Raw genomic sequence first — 19,221 nt, 5'->3', positions numbered from 1 at the left:
TTGGTTCGGTCTTCTGTACGTAGAGGTCGCGGCGCGTTGTGACGTCAGGCGTATCCAAGATGGCGGCGCCGGTACCGAGGTTGTTGCTGGGCGCGCTGTCATGGAGGACGGTGGCGATGAGGGTGTCCGGGGGGCGGAGGTTGGCGTCGAACGCGGCCGTCTCGCCGTGGGTTTTGCACGGGGCGGTGTGCCTGAAGAGGCCGGCTGTGCTGACACCGAGGAAGACCGAAATGCAGCAGGAGGTGACCGATTTACTGCAGCAGGTAACAGCCCGAGGGGGAGGGATCAGCTCCGAGGGGGAGGGGAGCTCAGGGTCCTCTAAACAAAGTGTCACTTGCTGACCAGGAATTTCCTGGAACTTTTTGTAGAAAAAATTGTATTTATTTTTCTAGAAAATTGCTTAGAACCACAAAACATTGTGGCGGTCAGACGCTGACGTTGGATGAAAAGGCCTGGCTTGCAGTCTTCACTCTAATTCATTACCTTGTGGGCGCGCTCCCGTGATACAGCGGTGGCCTTAGCTGCCAACTGTATCGCTTGGCCTCGGCGCGCCGCGTCATTGGATGTGATTAACATTGGCTGGCGCTGCTTTCAATCCATCCAGTGTAGCCAATCAATGGCCAGGCTACACTGTCGGATGTTTCTTCACCTTAATGCATAGGATGAAAGAATAGGTGAAAAAACACTTACCTTTACATGGTGCTCATGCGCGGCCAACGTCACTGCAGTACTTTTAATTTCTTGTCGACCCGGGAAGTCCTCGGTTTGTGCGGTGATGCCTGTAGGTGCCCCCATCATTCAGATATCGCTGTCTTCAGCCGCCGATTCTCTGCACCATAAGAACGATCAAAGCGGCCGCCCCTTAATCGTTCTTGGAGGCAGTGGGAGGGGACGTCCCCCCCCTCCCACCACCACCTGGTGCTTCCCCGTGCTCTCCCGTGCCATCGGGGGCTTGGAGAGCGAATCGGTCGGCGCTGCTGGAAAGCATAGAGATGACTGGTGACCAGATGGTCACCAGTCATCTCTATGACCGTTGGAGGCCCGGGCGCGACGTTATGATGTCACACCCGGAAGTAAACAAACCGTAATCGCGGCTGTCGGCATGTGATCGGTGTGTGGTTTTTTTTTTCACCGATTTCATGCTTTCCAGCCTTGAGGAGAGATGTGGGGTCTTATTGACCCCATAGCTCTCCATAAAGAGGATCTGTCACACACATTCCTATTACAAGGGATGTTTACATTCCTTGTAATAAGAATAAAGGTGATCAAAAAAAAATGTAAAAATAAAGTAAAATAAAAATAAAATACATTTTTCAAAACGCCCCTGTCCCCGTTATCTCGCGTGAAGAAGCGAACACGCATGCAGGTTCCGCCCACATATGTAAACGCTGTTCAAACCCCACATGTGAGGTATCGTTGCGTGCGTTGGAGCGTGTGCAACAATTCTAGCACTATACCTCCTCTGTAACTCGAAAATGGTAACCTGTAAAAATTAAGCGTCACCTATGGAGATTTTTAAGTACCGAAGTTTGGCGCAATTCCATGAGTGTGCGCAATTTTAAAGTGTGACATGTTGGGTATCTATTTACTCGGCGTAACATCATCTTTCACATTGTACAAAAAAATTGGGCTAACTTTACTGTTTTTTCTTTTTTTTTTTAATTCATGAAACCGTTTTTTTTTTGTTTTTTTTTGACCGACATTTTATTTCCTAGGGTGTCTACTAAAAAAAATATATAATGTTTGGGGGTTCTGGTTAATTTTCTAGCAATACAATTGTGATTTTTACATGAAGGAGAGAAGTGCCAAAATTGGCCCGGTGGTAAAGTGGTTGACGAATTGGATGGGCAAAAGTTATGGGGGAGGAGGGTGTACAACTACTTTAAAGTTAATGTGTGTAAAGGCAGGACAATTTTGGGACCATTGTCATTTATACAGCGATCAGTGCTATAAAAATGCACTAATTACTGTGTAAATGACACTGGCAGGGAAAGGGGTTAACCACGGGGGGGGGCAATTAAGGGGTTAAGTGTGTCCTAGGGAGTGATTCTAACTGTGGGGGGGGGGGGGCTGGGCTACAACTGTCATTACAGAGATCACTACTCCCGATGACAGGGATCAGTAGATCAGTGTCCTGCCTAGTTTACATCGGCATCTCCCCGTTCTGCCGCTTCATGACGCGATTGCGGGCCCTTGGCGAACATTGAGTCCGCGGGACCTGTGGTCATGATCATGGAGTATGCGGCCAGCGTGTATGCGCACCCACTATACCGCGATTTAAAGGGGAAGTACAGGTACACCTCTTTGCCCAGCTGTGCCATTCAGCCAACGTATATCGTCGTGCGCTGGTTGGCAAAGGGTTAAGAGGACCTGTCATGCGACTTTTTTTTTCAGAATGTTTACATTCCTTGTAATAGGAATAAGTGACACCAATTTTTTTTTTTTTTTAAGAACAGTGTATAAACAAAGTAAATACATATTTTTTTTTTCTTATGCAACGCGCCCCATCACACTGAGCTCACGCACAGAAGCGAACGCGTATGAAAACGGTGTTCAAAACATTATATATATATATATATATATATATATATATATATATATATATATATATATATATATATATATATATATATATAATTTTTTTTTTTATATTATGAAAGATATGGTTATGCCGAGTAAATTGATACCCGACATGTCGCACTTCAAAATTGCGTCCGCTCATGGAATGGCGACAAAATTTTACCTTTTAAAATCTCCATAGGCGACGTTTAGAAAAAATCTACAGGTTGTATGTTTTGAGTTACAGAGGAGGTCTAAGGCTGTATATATACATATATATTTTTTGTTTATAGTGCAAAAAATAAAAACTGCAGAGGTGATCAAATACCACCAAATGAAAGTTCTGGGGAAAAAAAGATGTCAAATTTGTTTGGGAGCCATGTCGCACGACCGCACAATTTTCATTCAAAGCGTGACAGTGCTGAAAGCTGAAATTTCGCCTGGGCAGGAAGGGGGTATATGTGCCCAGTAAGCAAGTGGTTAATCATTTTTTTTTTTTTTTTTTCCAAAGAGACTTTACAATCATTTTAAGAGCAACTCTAATTGTTTGTCTTTTTTGAAATGCCGTTTTCTAATATGAGTAATTTTGTTTATTTCCCTTCCAGATTGAGCTGGAGAAAAGTTTGTACTCGGATCACGAGATTAAGCTCATAGAAGATGCAATAAACCTGCAGAGAAAACATTCTGGTCAATATGATGATGACTTTGATGCTGATAGCAAGGATATTGTGCTGGCACAAGACCTGGAAGACTCATGGGAGCAGAAGTGGAAGAAGTTTATTCCTGCTTCCAGAATAACAGGTATAAAATATAAATACCCTGCATAGTATGAAGCAGCCCTTTTTCAAGGTTTTTAACCCAGAGGAGCCCATCCAATCTTCAGGTGACATGAAATCTCTACTAAAACCAATGAATTGAAGGTCAGCAGGAAAGATGTTTCCCTGCATTGGTCAGTAGGAAGAATGCAGCCCTTAGTGGTGATCAGGAGGCTACCCTTACAGACGCTAACAAGATGAATGGTGTCATGCTAATTGGCTTTGCCAAGAGCCATTGTTCCTGGAACTATGCAGCTAGGAGGAGATAGGAAGTCATGAAGCCCCTAGCAACTTGCTCAGCTTGGACTCTCGACACAGAAACTTTGGGCACCCAGTGCAGCATGTGGGCGTTAACCGCTTAAGGACCGCCTCCTGCACATTTACATCAGAAGAATGGCACGGCTGGGCACGTACAGGTACGTCCTCTGCTAGTGCCTAGCCGTGGGTCCGAAGCTGCGGGACCCGCGGAACCCGATCGCCGCTGGAGTCCCGCGATCGGTCGCCGGAGCTGAAGAACGGGGAGAGCTGTGTGTAAACGCGGCTTTCCCGTTCTTCACTGTGGCAGTGTCATCGATCGAGTGATCCCTTTTATAGGGATACATAATCGATGACGTCACACCTACAGCCACACCCCCCTACAGTTGGAAACACATTGGGTCATACATAACCCCTTCAGCGCTCCCACATTTTTTGCTGTGAAAATGACAATGGTCCACAAAATGTGTCAAAATTGTCTGAAGTGTCCGCCATAATGTCGTAGTCACGAAAAAAATCGCCGATCACCGCCATTAGTAGTAAAAAAAATAAAATAATAAAAATGCAATAAAACTATCCCCTATTTTGTAAACGCTATAAATTTAGCGCAAACCAGCCGATAAATGCTTATTGCCATTTTTTTTTTTTTTTTTTTTTTTTTACCAAAAATATGTAGAATATGTATCGGCCTAAACTGAGGAAAACTTTTATTTAATTTTTTTTATATATTTTTGGGGGGATATTTATTATAGCAAAAAGTAAAAAAATATTGCATTTTTTTTTTTTTTCCAAAAATGTCGCTCTATTTTTGTATATAGCGCAAAAAATAAAAATCGCAGAGGCGATCAAATACCACCAAAAGAAAGCTCTATTTGTGGGAAGAAAAGGACGCAAATTTTGTTTGGGAGCCACGTCGCACGACCGCACAATTGTCTGTTAAAGCGACGCAGTGCCGAATAGTAAAAACCCCTTGGGTCATTTAGCAGCATATTGGTCCGGTCCATAAGTGGTTAATGTGATAAAAAAAATGCTTTGCAGAGACACTGGATCCATCCCTTCCTTACTGTCAGAATGGCGACCTGCCTTGTGTACATAGGCAGATGCCGTCTTGTGTCTCTGCAGGATGATCGGCGGGTGCCAGTGGACATTGAGTCTGTGGTACCGGCTGATAATCGCAGCAGGGGTGAGCCATCTATGGTGTGTGAGTGTGTTCCGGCGCAGAGGTGCCGCCCTGCGGTGCTTCAGTATTGGTTGAATACAGCGTGATGGCAACCACAACTCTTTCTCATTGCTATGCCTTCTTTGTTTTGTAGAAGCTGATGAGAAAAGTGACAAGTCATCATTAAACAGGAAGCTAGAAAACTCTCTGGTTCTGCTGGTTAAGGAAAGGCTTGGAAATGAAGATCTATGGATGTTCCCTCAGATGGCCTGGCAGGCTGGAGAAACCATGAGACAGACAGCAGAGCGAGCTCTGTCTACATTGTCAGGTAACGTGGTTCCCATCTACAGCAAAGTGAAACCTTTTTATTTGTAAGTTCCTTGCCCTAGCTAATGCATAAAGCTCTTGAGATGACAAACTGAGCTTACACATTCTTCCAGTGAGGGGGAAATAAGTATTTGATCACCTGCTGATTTTGTACGTTTGCTTACTGACAGAAATGATCAGTCCATAATTGAATGGTACATTTATTTTAACAGGGAGAGACAGAATAACACAAATAACCAGAAACTTTCTACTTTTTACATTTTAATGTGAAATAAGTATCCCCCATCAATCGTCAAGATTTCTGGTTCCGGGGGCGATGACGTGGTGCACGTGAAGCACGCACGTCTGAGGGAGGGGCTCCCCATGCGACGGGCCTGAGCTGAGCGTGGGAGACGGATGGAGGAAGGAGGAAGATCCGACGGCGTCCCAGCGGCAGCAGCTGCGATGCAGAGCGGGGATCTGCGGAGCAGTTAGAGGCCGAGCACGCTGGACGCCTGACATACCGCTCTACGCTGCTCTCCAGGAAACCAGCCTCCCCCCAAACACCGGCCCCCCCGAGGAGAAGGTAGGCACGGTACAGTGCAGAGGAGGGCACGGACGCCGCCATCAGCTGGTACATATAGCGGCCGCCACACACCCCCTCTGCCTGCCGTGATATCTGTTATTCCTACCCCCAAGCTGAGGAGCAAAAAAAAAAATAAAAAATCGCCTACCAGGTATTACCAACTCTTTACCTGTTCCTCCTTCATTAAGATGTTATGGGACTAGGGTGGTGAATCTGCGTGTTGAACTCGGGATCGTGCCCTGACAGCAGAAGGTTGCGGTAAGATAGTCAAGCATACCACTGCTTGATGAGTGAAATTAGCCTTGGTCTCGGCTTGAACTAACATGTGCAATATTGTCTTAAACAACTTGAGACACCTAGCCGCCTAGTTCCCATTAAGTTTGAACTAACCTGTGCATTATTAAGTTTGAACTAACCTGTGCAATATTAAGCTTGAACTAACCTGTACAACATTGTTTTAAAATACCTTGGGACACTTAGCTGCCTAGTTGCCATCAAGATACAACCCGCAACCATCACACAGCTTTCCCGAACGCATTAAAATGAATTAAATATCCACGGACGGTGAATCCGTATCCCTAATACCCCATAATACCCCATAAATACTGAGGATACTGGTAAGGGGGCGTAGTTGAAAGGGCTCCGGCTGCCCAGAGACATTATATCCCTCTTTGCGCTAAATATCGTCAAACCACAGTGGGCTGGACCTGAAACACTGGCGGAAATATTGGAGCCATCTATTCACTTATTTTTTTTTTTATTTTTTTTCTTGCTTGTTGTCTCTCCTTTCCACCCCCACCATCTGACCGCTTGTCCACTGTATGAGCATTGTTTGGCTTGTTACATTGGCCCAGTGGGAGGTAAAACATCTCCAAAATAGTGCGTGGGGGATCCCCTTTGCCCATAGCTTGAGCGACGGGAGACGACCCCTCGACCCCCTAGAACATCAGTGTAAAATCTTCAGAAGGTGAGCTAAGGCTGCTTTGTATTATCCTCCCTTCTCAATAAATAAAAACCACCGCCTTAAAAAAAAAAAAAAAGGGGGGGGCGGGGAGGCGACCACCTGCCACTCAAACTGGGGAAACGTATCAGAGGGACAAAGAAATATAACATGAACAAATCTACAAGGGGGGCCGCCCCTAAAATCCCCAAAGACAATCCCCCCCACCAGTACGATCAGACACTATATGACTTCCGAGGGGAGCTCCAAGAGCCCCGGCCTGTCAAAAAAAGCAGAAAAAACTGGTACAACCAAAAAGGGTGTAGGGGGGGCAGTTACCCCAATTACGGATACCTCAATTGAAAGTGAACAGGAGGTTAGTCAAATGGACGATTCCAGACTAGACACTCATATCCCCACAAAGGGGGAACTGGATGGGATGTTAAGGAGAGTGGAAATTGCGATAAGAGAAGAAATTAGCGCATTAAGAAAGGATTTATTTCATATGTTGGAACGGGTTGAGGAAGCGGAGAAAAAAATGGAAAAACAGGACCTAGAACTAAACGAACTAAAAATTCAACATCAGACGATGAAACAAAACCAGAGGTGGTTACAATACCGATTAGAGGACCAAGAGAACCGTAACAGAAGACAAAATTTAAGGGTGCGATCTATCAAACCATATCAGACCATGCCCCTGTCTCTATGAAAATCACATTAGCCATACAAAGGAGACAGCGGCCGATGTGGCGCCTGGATGATAGCCTGATCCACGATGAAGGTGGGGGAAGCAGGGTGGAGGCAGAATTAAAACAATTTTTCCTCAGGAATGACACAGAGGGTATTACCAGTGCAACCCTATGGGAGACGCACAAAGCGTACATTAGAGGGATTTTAATTGCTGAGGACGCAAAAAAAAAAAACGAGAGAAAAGGCAAAATCATTACCCTGAGGAAGGAGATAGAGACTCTAGAACGCGAACATAAAGCGCAGGGACTTAAAGAGACTTATCATAAACTAATTTTAAAAAGAGACGCACTCAAAGACATCATGGAACAAGAAGCAAGGTATAAACTAAACTGTATATCCAAAGAGAGATATATTTGGGGAAATAAACCAAGTAAACTCTTAGCTAAAATGGCCCAAAAAAAGAAAGCTAGAAATTATATCGAGAAAATTAAAGGTAAAAACGGGAAATTGGTTTATGCAACCAGCGACATCGCGGATACATTTAAAAAATATTATGAGGACCTATACACCATAAAACATCCAGGACGACAGGAAGGGGAAAGGGAGGTTGAGACCCAGGTGTTCCTTGATAATGCAGGACTTCCTAGACTAGAGGAGATGGAAAGCCTTACCATCGACCGCCCCATAACCGAGGAAGAAATAAAAAGGGCCATAAATTCCACTACTGGTGGTAAGAGTCCGGGGCCGGATGGGTTTTCCACCTTTTATTACAAGAGATTCAGTAACATTCTGGTACCGAGGCTGTGTAAATATTTTAACGGATTAGGGTCGGAATTTGAAACTAGTAGGGGAGCTACAGCGGCAGTGGTTGCAATAATATTGAAGGAAGGCAAGGATAGCTCTCTCTGTTCGGGATATAGACCCATTTCTCTGTTAAATACAGATATTAAACTCTTTGCAAAAATTCTGGCGGGCCGCCTGAAAGGGGCTATGCCCTTTTTGGTGCACCCCGACCAGGTAGGCTTTGTCCCCAACAGAGAGGGCAAAGATAATAGCCTAAGGGCAATCCTTTTGCTTCAGACCATAAGGCAGAATGAGCCCCCGGGTCTATTCCTGTCAGTTGATGCCGAAAAAGCATTCGACAGGGTAGACTGGGGGCTCATGATGGAAACCCTCACTGTGATGGGAATAGGAAAAAGGATGTCTAGCTGGATTAAAACATTATATCATCACCCTACCGCACAAATAAAAATCAATGGCTCTCTATCAGAACCTTTTGAGATGAAAAACGGGACGAGGCAGGGGTGTCCATTATCCCCCCCTCCTCTTTATCCTATCCCTAGAGCCGTTGCTGGCTACCATTCGCAACGACCCGGATATCAACGGAGTGAGAGTGGAAGGAGAGGAACATAAACTATCGGCCTTTGCCGACGATATATTTTATGTAACCAACCCAGTTAAATCTATCCCCAAGCTCTCTAGAGTGCTGCAACAATACGGCGCTATCTCCAACTTCAAAGTTAACGTAACCAAATCAGAGATCTTGAATATTAATTTAAATAAAAGAGAGGTAAATTTGGTTAAGGAAGTATGCGCGTTCCCCTGGACCAAAGAACTCAAGTACCTAGGAATAAAACTGGCCAATACAATACAGAAGATGTACAAAATAAATTATATTCCCTTACTAAATGAGATCAAGAATGAATTAAAAAAAACGATAAATAAACCCATATCATGGTTTGGACGCATAAACATGTTGAAGATGGTGGTAGTCCCCAAGATTCTATACAAATTCTTACTACTCCCAATTGCTCTTCCCCAGCAATTTTTGAGGATCCTTAACACCCTGCTACTAAATTATGTTTGGAAAAATAAAAAGCATAGACTATCCCTCTCCATAATAAAACAAGGCAAGCCACTTGGCGGCCTGGCAGTCCCGGATATTAAAAGTTATTACAAGGCGGCGGTCCTATCGCGGGCGGTAGAGTGGGCTAGGGATAGGATAGATAAAAGGTGGGTACAAATAGAGAAGGCGCTAACAAACAATTACCTGAATAATATTATTTGGATCCCTGCACAACATAGAGCACTAGATCACAAAACACACAATATTACACGAGACACTTTAAGAATGTGGGATAGGACGCAGGCACAATTAGAAGGGAAATTTAATTCCCCATTAATGAATCTAAAAGAAAACTCTTATTTCCCACCGGGGGAAAAAAAAATAGGAGGGAACTGGATTAGGAGAGACACAGTGCACTTGGGTGATATTATAAAAAATGGAGAGATAATGACCTATGGAGAATTGAAAGCCAAAACGGATTATTGGAGTCTGGACAAGTGGCATTATCTCCAGTTGACTCACTTTGTGCGGCACCTCCCCCGCCCACTACGGACGGAGGCGGAGCTAACTTCACTTGAGAAAATTTGTAAATCTACAAATTCTAGGGGCACAATCACTAAATTGTACGGGCTACTGGTTAAATTGGGAACCCGGGCCGAAGCACCTTTTATAGATAAATGGGAAAGAGAGCTAGGGGTCACGAGGGGGACTAACACTGTTTCAAGGATTACTCAATTAACTCACACTTCTGCGATAGATACACGAACAGCTGAAGTAAATTACAAGTGCCTCTCAGGATGGTACATTACCCCCGACAAAGTAAACAAATTTAAAGAAGGTTATACCGCAGACTGCTGGAGGGGCTGCCTAGAAAGAGGTACGATGGCCCATATATGGTGGCATTGCCCTAAAATTCAAACGTATTGGGACATAATATTGAGCCAAATAAAGATTGTCACGGGAGAGGAGATCAAGAAAGACCCATGGGCTATCCTCTTTCATTGCAGCCAAGAAGGCGTAAAAAAAATACAAGCAGTCCCTACTCCCCCACCTTTTAAACGCTGCCAAGAGACTTATCCCTAAGAAGTGGCAGGAGACGGAAAGCCCACATATTTGGAGTTGGATAGACGCGGTGGAGGAAACATATAGACTAGAGGAGTTGAGGGATGGCTATCTGGAGAAGAATAGCGAACATAGGGAGAAATGGGGAAAATGGAAGGAATATAAAAAAACATGGAGCTATGCGGAGAGAGTAAGGGTCTGACTAAGCGGGGAGTCCGCCAATTCTCCCCTTTTTCTCTCATTTTAATGCGAGACAATATATTTCTTTCCCTCCCCGCTTCTCTCCTATCTACATCTGACCAATTTTCCCCCATTTTCCTACCCTTACCCGAACAGAAGAGGACTAGTCTTCTTCCTAACCCCATTACTTACTTACAACTTTGCTTTTGATCTTACTCATAGGACGGGCAGGGGACCCCTGGGAGCCATGAGGGGAGGGAGGGGGGGTGCAAATATTAAATATATATACACATGTATGTAAAAAAAAAATAAAAAAAAAAAGATAGTGAATATAATATATACCACACATGATGCAAACCGCAAATAGAGACGCAAGAAGCACCGGATCATGAGCAGGTCTCTAGTATATTGGAAATAAGCTGAGGTGGTAAAAAAAAAGAGAAAAAAAAAAAAAAAAATTTCTGGTTCCCAGGTGTCTTCTATACAAGTAACTAGCTGAGATTTGCAGGGAGTGCTCCTAATCTCAGTATGGCACCTGGCCAATCGGATTACAATCTTTCCACCATGGTCAAAACCAAAGAGCTGTCCAAGGACCTCAGGGACAAGATTGTAGACCTACACAAGGCTGGAATGGGCTACAAGACCATTGCCAAGCAGCTTGGTGAGAGGGTGACAACAGTTGGTGTGATTATTCAGAAATGGGGGGGACAAAATTACTGTCAATTTCCCTTTGTGGTCTGGGGCTCCATGCAAGATCTCACCTCGTGAAATTCCAATGATCATGTAAAAATAGCGAGGAATCGGTCCAGAACAACACGGGAGAATCTTGTCAATGTCTCAAGGCAGGTGGGGCCATAGTCACCAAGCTAACAATTGGTAACACACTACACTAGGGTTGTCCCGATGCCACTTTTTTTAGGACTGAGTACCGATACTTTTTTCAAGTACTCGCCAATACCGATACTTTTTTTTAAATGTGTCCCCATATGCCGCCATGTCCCCCCCCCCCCCCCCCATATGCCGCCATGTCCCCCCCCCCCCCCATATGCAGCCATGTCCCCCCTCATATGCAGCCATGTCCCCCCCCCCCCATATGCAGCCTCCCCCCCCCCCCCCCCCAAAAAAAAGCAGCCATGTCCCCCTTACCGTACATGCTGCCGCATCCCCGCTTGGTTAATACGCGCGGGGAACATTACAGCTTTGAATAGCTGTAGTCTCTCGCGCCGCGTATAGACACTCCCCCTTGCTCGGGATTGGACAGTTCACCCGAGCAAGGGGGAGTGTCTATACGCGGCGGGAAAGACTACAGCTATTCAAATGAATGCTGTAATGTTCCCCGCCCGTATTAACCAAGCGGGGATGCGGCGTAGCGGCGGGATTCGTTCGGCAGGGGGGGGGGGGTTGTATTCTATTTTGGTATCGGGGGTATTTGCGGGAGTACGAGTACTCCCGCAAATACTCGGAATCGGTCCCGATACCGATACTAGTATCGGGACAACCCTACACTACACCATGAAGAAATCACATGTACAGGACCGTCTGAAGTTTGATTAAAAAAAAAAAAAAAAACATTTGAATGATTCAGATGAGAACTGGGTGAAAGTGTTGTAGTCAGATGAGACCAAAATTGAGCTCCTTGGCCTCAACTGAACTCGCAGTGTTTGGAGGAGGAATGCTGCCTATGACCCAAAGAATCCCACCGTCGTACATGGAGGGGGAAACATTATGCTTTGGGGGTGTTTTTCTGCTAAGGGGACAGGATAACTTCACCACATTAAAGGGACGATGGACAGGGCCATGTACCATGAAATCTTGGGTGAGAACCTCCTTCCCTCAGCCAGGGCATTGAAAATGGATCGTGGATGGGTATTTCAGTATGACAATGTCCTAAAACACACAGCCAAGGCAACAAAAAAGTGGCTCAAAAAGAAGCGCTTTAAGATCCTGTAGTGGCCTAGCCAGGGTACAAGATAGAATTTCTATCTTGCCCACCAAACAGATTGTTTTTCCCTCCAGCTACAACTGACTCGTCGGGAAGCCATATTTGGGGCAGTTCAAGGCCTACTAAAACGTGGGGTGGTTATTCCTGTCCCAGTTTCTGGAACGGTTTCAGGGGTTTTACTCCAATCTGTTCATAGTACCAAAAAAGGAGGGCGTTCGCCCAATTCTGGACCTTAGGGCCCTCAATTGCTTCGTGAAGGTACAAAGATTCCGGATGGAATCTGTTCGCTCGGTCGTCACTGCCGGGGGACTTTCTGGCATCCTTGGACATCAGGGATGCCTATTTACATGTCCCCATATGCACAAAGCTTCAGAGATATCTGCGTTTTTGGTCAAGGAAGACCACTATCAATTTGTGGCTCTCCCCTTTGGCCGGGCATCGGCACCAAGGTGCTTGCCCCAATTCTCGCCCCTACTAAGGCAACGTGACATCACTATCGTGGGCTACTTGGACGTCCTGCTTCTGAGGGCCATTCAGCCTCAGAATTAGAGGTGAGCGTGTCTATAACCTGTCAAACCCTCTGACACTTTGGTTGGGTACTGAACATTCAGGAGTCAGTAATGGTACCGACTCAACGCCTAGTATATCTGGGGTTGATTCTGGACTCCTCAGAGGCAAAGGTTTTTTTCCCTGTTGAAAAGTTGCTTCGGGCTAAGGTGCGGCAGCTGACATCCCAGAAATGGTCGTCACTCCGCTTTTGCATGCGAGTCCTTGGCCTCAGGTTGGCCTCCTTCGAGGCGTTACCATATGCTCAATCTCACACGCTAGTGCTACAGAAGGAAATTCTGTCCAGATGGGACTAGCGCCCATCATCCCTGGATTATCAAATCCGGATGAGCCACTTGGTCAGGACCTCCCTTGTTTGGTGGCTCGACCTCACCGGCACTTCTGTCCGGGAAGTCGTTCCTTCCCTTTCACTGGATAGTCATCACGATGGACGCCAGCCTTACTGGTTGGGGGGGGGGGGGGAGTCTGGGGGGGTTCAGTCGACTCAGGGTCGCTGGTCTCCAGAGGATTCCCACTTGTCGATCAATGTCTTGGAACTTCGGGCGATCAGGCTGTGCCTCTCCACATGGTCTCAGAGGCTACAGGGGCGTCCAGTCAGGATCCAGTTGGACAACGCCACTGCTGTGGCATATGTCAACCATCGAACAAGAAGCTACTTTGCAGCGTCGGAGGTCGCTCACACCCTAAGGTGGGCAGAAAGGAGCGTACCGGCCCTGTCGGGTGTATACATTCCAGGCGTGGAAAACTGGCAGGTGGACTACCTGAGTCGCCAGATTCTGGACCAAGGAGAATGGTCTCTGCACCCGGATGTGTTTCAGCTCCTTTGCCCAAGATGGGGCATGCCAGATGTAGATCACCTGGCGTCTTGACTCAATCGGAAGGTATTGAGGTTTGTGGCCAGGTCAAGAGACCCATGGGCAGACGCGACAGATGCACTAGTGGCACAGTTGAGTCAGTACCGGCTAACCTATGTCTTCCCTCCTCTAAAGCTCCTTCCTCATCTGCTTTGCAGAGAGGGGATTCCAATGATCCCAATTGCTCCGGATTGGCCTTGGCATCCTTGGTACGCCGACCTAGTGCATCTAGTAGCAGACGTCCCTGCTAGGAAAGGACCTGCTGTCTCAAGGTCCCATATGCCATCCTGTTTTACAGTCGCTGGCTTAACGGCAGGGCTATTGAGCCAGGTGCTAAGAGACCGGGGCCTGTCAGACTCTGTGATCTCTACCATGAGGCGTGCTCGGAAATCGTCCTCCAGAAAGATTTACCATCGCAAATTGGAAGACCTACATATCCATTCGTGAGGAAATGAGGTGACATCCGCGTGCTTATTTGGTTCCCAGAGTCCTGCGGTTCTTACAGTGTGGGGCGGACCAAAAATTTGCTTTAAGTACAATTAGGGGGCAGATATCTGCCCTGGCTGTCCTTTTTCCTTTTTTATTTTTTTTTACCCCTGGCGGCTCACTCTCTAGTGAGAATGTTTGTACAGGGGGTTCGGCATGCGGCCCCTCCGGTCCGTCCTCCACTATTTTCGTGGGGATTTGAATAGCAGACGTCTCTTGGCCTCATACCGCTACGAGAGTACCTGCTGTCGCAAGGTCCCATACGTCATCCTGCTTTACAGTCAATAGCCTTAACGGCATAACCTCTAGGTTCCTCAGAAACCACCGTTTGAGAACATTACGGAAGTTCCCTTGTTGACACTTTCTCAGAAACATGTCCTTTTGGTGGCTGTTATGTCAGTTAAGACTGGTGCTGAGCTGGCAGCCTTGTCATAAAAGGCTCCCTATCTGATCTTCAACAAGGATAAGGTGGTGCTGCATCTGCAGCCTACTTTTCTTCCTAAGGTCATTTTCGACCTTCCATCTCAAGGAAGATATTGTACTGCCATCCTTGTGTTTTTCATCATCGAATCCTAAGGAGACGACATAGCATTCCTTGGACGTTGTCCGAGCTCCGAGAATATACTTGTCTGTTACTGCTCCGAGTTCAGACTCACTGTTTGTTTCGGTGGCTGGTCTCAAGAAGGGCTCAGCAGTCTCATCGGCCGCCATTTCGCGGTGGATCCAACAGATCTTGATCAGGCTTGCGCCATAAAGGGTCAGGCGCCTCCCTGTCACGATGCATTCGACCAGTGCAAGGGTGCCTCTTTTGCTTTCTGACATCAAGCTTGCAAGGTGTGTAAGGCGGCGACCTGGTCGCCCGGTCACTTTCACTAAACTTTACAAGTTGATGTGAGTGCATCTTCGGATGCTTCTTTGGCAGCAAAGTTTTGCAGGCGGCTGTTTAGAGTTACAACTCTAAAGGAGCTCTGTTTTGTTTTTGGGTAAAGTTTAATTTTATGCTGTTCCCACCCCTCATCTTGACACTGCTTTGGGACGTCCCACTTTGTCAAGATTAAGGCTGTGTTCGTCCATGAACGAAAGAGAAAATGGGATTTTATACTCTTTGTAAAATCCTTTTCTCTGAGTTCATGGACAGACACAGCACCCACCCCTCTTAAAAAAAAAAAAAAAAAAAAAAGAAGTTTGTACTGCTTGCTACGAACTGAACCGCTTGGTGCAGGCTGAGGGGATATAGCCAGTAGGACCGCACCCTGGGCGGGGCTGTTCAGCTTTGAAGTTGTTAACACTTTCTGCCTAGTCACTCCTAAAGGAAGGCTAATTCCCACTTTGTCAAGATTAAGGCTGTGTCCGTCCATGAACTCAGAGAAAAGGATTTTACGGTGAGTATAAAATCCTATTTTTCGATTTTAAAAAATTCACATTGTCATGGGGTACTGTTTGTAGAATTTTGAGGGGAATATTTTTTTTTTTTTTTTTTTTTTATTTATGAATTTAATCCATTTTGAAAACGTGAAGCACTGTGAATAATTTTAGGATGAGAGAATATATAAAAGTCTTTCTAGCACAAAAAAATCTATTTTTTACTTTTTTACATGTAAGAGAAGTGTCAGGATTGGCCTGGACTGAGGGTGATGGACAAGCATTTGTTCTAATCGTAGTTCTTCTTTAACTTGGAAACTCGTTAGCGAGGACATTCATTTGTAACACCGCTTGAGCTCAGTGTTATACTATGTGGGGCTCATAGGTAATTCTTAGTCTTGTTTTAGCTGCAGCCTCTAATTCATATTTAAATGTAAGTTGTTTCTGATTGATATGAAGGCTGATAATAGAGCTTACAAAGTAAAGAATATTCTGTATTTTGCACAGGTAATCGCACCGAGGCAAACTTCTTAGGAAACGCTCCCTGTGGCTTTTACAAGTACAAGTTTCCCAAGACAATGCGGACAGAAGATACAGTTGGAGCCAAAGTATTTTTCTTCAAAGCAATGCTAAAGAGCCAGGAACTACAGACTTCAAAGCAAGAAGGGGAATACGTCTGGGTTAGCAAAGAGGAACTGAGAGACTATTTAAAACCAGCATATCTATCTGCCGTGGAAGAGTTTGTCATAGAAATATAATCAATGTTCAGCCATATTTAAATTTAATAAAGAGATCCTTTTTTTTTTTATTTGTAATTTTTTTTTACTTGTCTAGTCTCTTCTGGTTTGGTGAGTACATGGAGCTGGATCCCCAGAGATTAGTATGAATGCAGAAATCGTACATTGTACACTCCTGCAAGAACATTAACATACAATTTTTTTTAAAAACCTAGACAATCTGTTCTTCTGATATTGCAGGCATGCCGCATGTCTGTCATGGCATTGAGATTGATTTGCTAAAGGAGTGGTGACTGTTCACTTGGCGAAAAAGGTAAATCTGTATTTCTCTCTGTCCTCCAATATGCAAGATTTTTTTTTTTTTTTTTTTTTTTTTATTCTTCTAGTACAGGGATATGCAATTAGCGGACCTCCAGCTGTTGCAGACCTACAATTCCCATGAGGCATAGCAAGACTCTGACAGCCACAAGCATGACATCCAGAGGTATGATGGGACTTGTAGTTTTGAAACAGCTGGAGGTCCGCTAATTGCATATCCCTGTCCTAGTGCATAATTGGCTATTCAAAGTCAACTTCACTTTATTTACTAAGTCCAGTAAACATTACCCTTGCCTAGTAAATGGTCTTTATTCTTTCAGTAAGTCAACCCTATTGAATAGAACGGCTATAAAATGTTGGATCTTGGGATGGGATCATATTATCTTTCACAATCTGTATTCCATGATTCTTTCATAGACAGAGAAACAATGTGGGTTCATTTACTTAAAGCAGAGGTTCACCCTAAAACAATTATATACCATTACATCCAGGATACTTCCGACATCTACAGTATCAATGGGGTAGTGACTAAAACGCCGCAAGGCGGCGGTTTTAACCCTTTTTCGGCCGCTAGCGGGGATTAAAATCACCCCGCTAGTGCCTGCAAATCGTGGCAAAAACGGTATAGCGCCGCTGTCTGCCAGCGCTTCAGTGTGAAAGTAGCCTAACATACACTGGGAGGGAGCTGACTGACATCACCAGGGACACTTATACAGTGCTCATCACTGTACTAATGACACTTTTTGGTAATGGTGAACTAACCTTTAAAATAAAAGCTCAGGCCACAATGCAAACATTCTCCCAGTTTTAGCCCCACTAAGGCCAGGGGCTTCTTAAAACTTCAAGTTGTCCCTGTGCAGCTCGGGGATCCATATGCTGCATTCCCTGCACCTCCATTACTGCTTACAGAGTCTGTGAGTGGAATATGGGCTGAGCAGTGGTTATGAAACCCACTTGCTCATGTTTTCAGCCACTGGGTCACTAGTGAAGCAAGGATAAGGGGTAACTTCCAGAATGCACTTTCACGAGCAAGTCATAATCATAAAAAAAAAAATGATTTGTACCTACAGTGAATATCTCCTAAACTTGCACCGTCTAAGAGATATTTGCACTGATTTAAAAGAGGAAATATGGACAGCCGCACTCCAAAAAACCTTGATGGTTGTCTTTATTTAAAAAGAGGAAAAATGCACTACAAGTCACAGCACACGACACGGGTAAAACAGCTAACGCATTTTGCACTATTATCTAGTGCTTAATCTCAGCTATGATTAAGCACTAAATAGTGTGAAACGCATTAGCTGTTTTACCCCTGTGTCGTGACTTGTAGTGCATTTTTCCTCTTTTTAAATAAAGACAACCATCAAGGCTTTTTGGAGTGTGGCTGTCCATATTTCCTCTTTTTACTTGTTGCTTTGTGCGACCATACTGATCATCCTAACACAATCCACCTGGAGCGGTAACTCTCCCCCTCCCAGATATTTGCACTGCATGCGGCTGCTGATGTCCTTGGCGCATACATTCTGAAGGGATGGTATATGGTGCCATCCCTTCAGAGCTCCATGCCGCGCATGGGAGTGGCATCGCGGCGCAGCCAATTGTATGGCCGGAGGCTGCAAATCCAGAAGGAAGACTGGGTGAAGATGAAAGCCCTGTCGGGGTTGGCAGCACACCACTGGAGTGCTTTGTTCTATGGTAATTATTTCATAATATGCAATGCATACTATTATATTGTCTTGCAGGATTAAAAGAAATAAAGTGCGCTTTACTACTGCTGTAAAGTTAAACTTTGATTTGAGAGCATTTTGCGAGACGAGCAAAATGTTTTAATAAATACATTTTGACTTGATATACAAGCGATGTCTTGATATACAAGTAGCGTCATGTCACAACTGAGTATAAAAGAGAAGAGAGGCCTCTAAGTGTAGCAATATGGTTTCATTTAATGAAGGTACAACATTTAGCAACTCACATGGTTGATAATTAAAACACACATCTAAGTATACAGGCATCCGGGGTAAAGCTGTCCACAGGTGTCAAACACAAGGCCCGCGGGCCATTTCATGTGGCCCTCACACCTCTCCTGCAGCTGCAGGGGAGCGTCAGTCCTCCTCCAGACCCTTACGTTCTGCTTTCAAGCAATGCATCCATCTTCTTCCCAGCATAAAAAAAGGGGGGTGCACTGTGATGTAAGGGAGAGTGGGGGACTCAACTTCTGATGGTGGGGTGGCTCTTGACATCTAATGTAAGGGGAGGGGATGCCCTGGACATCTAATCTTACAGATACAACCAGCCCTTTTTCGAGGGCAATCAAAATGCTAATGTGGCCCATGATAAATTTGATTTTGACACCCCTGACATAGACCATCCTCCTCACTGCCATCGACGTCATCCCTTCCACGCTGCGCGCCACAAACTTTTCAACCCTCCCTTTCAGATCGCTCTCCTGCAGGGTAGTCTTCCCGGTAACGATTGCAGACTGACAGTGGTGAGAGCCAGCAGTGGGCATAATGGTCTATGTGGATCGCTTTACCCCGGATGCCTGCATACTTAGATG

General features: G+C 45.2%; 1 protein-coding gene across 1 annotated transcript; it reads left to right on the top strand.

Moving 5' to 3' along the window:
• The first annotated feature begins 42 nt into the window (after positions 1-42).
• MRPL46 (mitochondrial ribosomal protein L46) lies at positions 43-16,417 on the top strand. The gene is made up of 4 exons (XM_040342398.1): positions 43-263; positions 3,165-3,360; positions 4,943-5,116; positions 16,117-16,417. The coding sequence occupies exons 1-4, from the start codon at positions 60-62 to the stop codon at positions 16,365-16,367; spliced, it is 825 nt and encodes a 274-aa protein (XP_040198332.1). The 5' UTR covers positions 43-59; the 3' UTR covers positions 16,368-16,417.
• Positions 16,418-19,221: the final 2,804 nt, after the last annotated feature.

Source organism: Rana temporaria, chromosome 3 (assembly GCF_905171775.1).
Source record: "Rana temporaria chromosome 3, aRanTem1.1, whole genome shotgun sequence".
In the NCBI taxonomy this organism is placed as follows: Eukaryota; Metazoa; Chordata; class Amphibia; order Anura; family Ranidae; genus Rana; species Rana temporaria.
This window is presented reverse-complemented; position numbering and strand designations above follow the sequence as displayed.

What these genes read in the sequence shown, in the direction of transcription:
- MRPL46 (XM_040342398.1), top strand. Translation starts at nt 60, where the DNA reads ATGGCGGCGCCGGTACCGAGGTTGTTGCTGGGCGCGCTGTCATGGAGG. An exon ending in TCCTGCTTCCAGAATAACAG is followed by an intron (nt 3,361 to 4,942) that starts GTATAAAATATA and finishes TTTGTTTTGTAG; the next exon opens with AAGCTGATGAGAAAAGTGAC. An exon ending in AGCTCTGTCTACATTGTCAG is followed by an intron (nt 5,117 to 16,116) that starts GTAACGTGGTTC and finishes TATTTTGCACAG; the next exon opens with GTAATCGCACCGAGGCAAAC.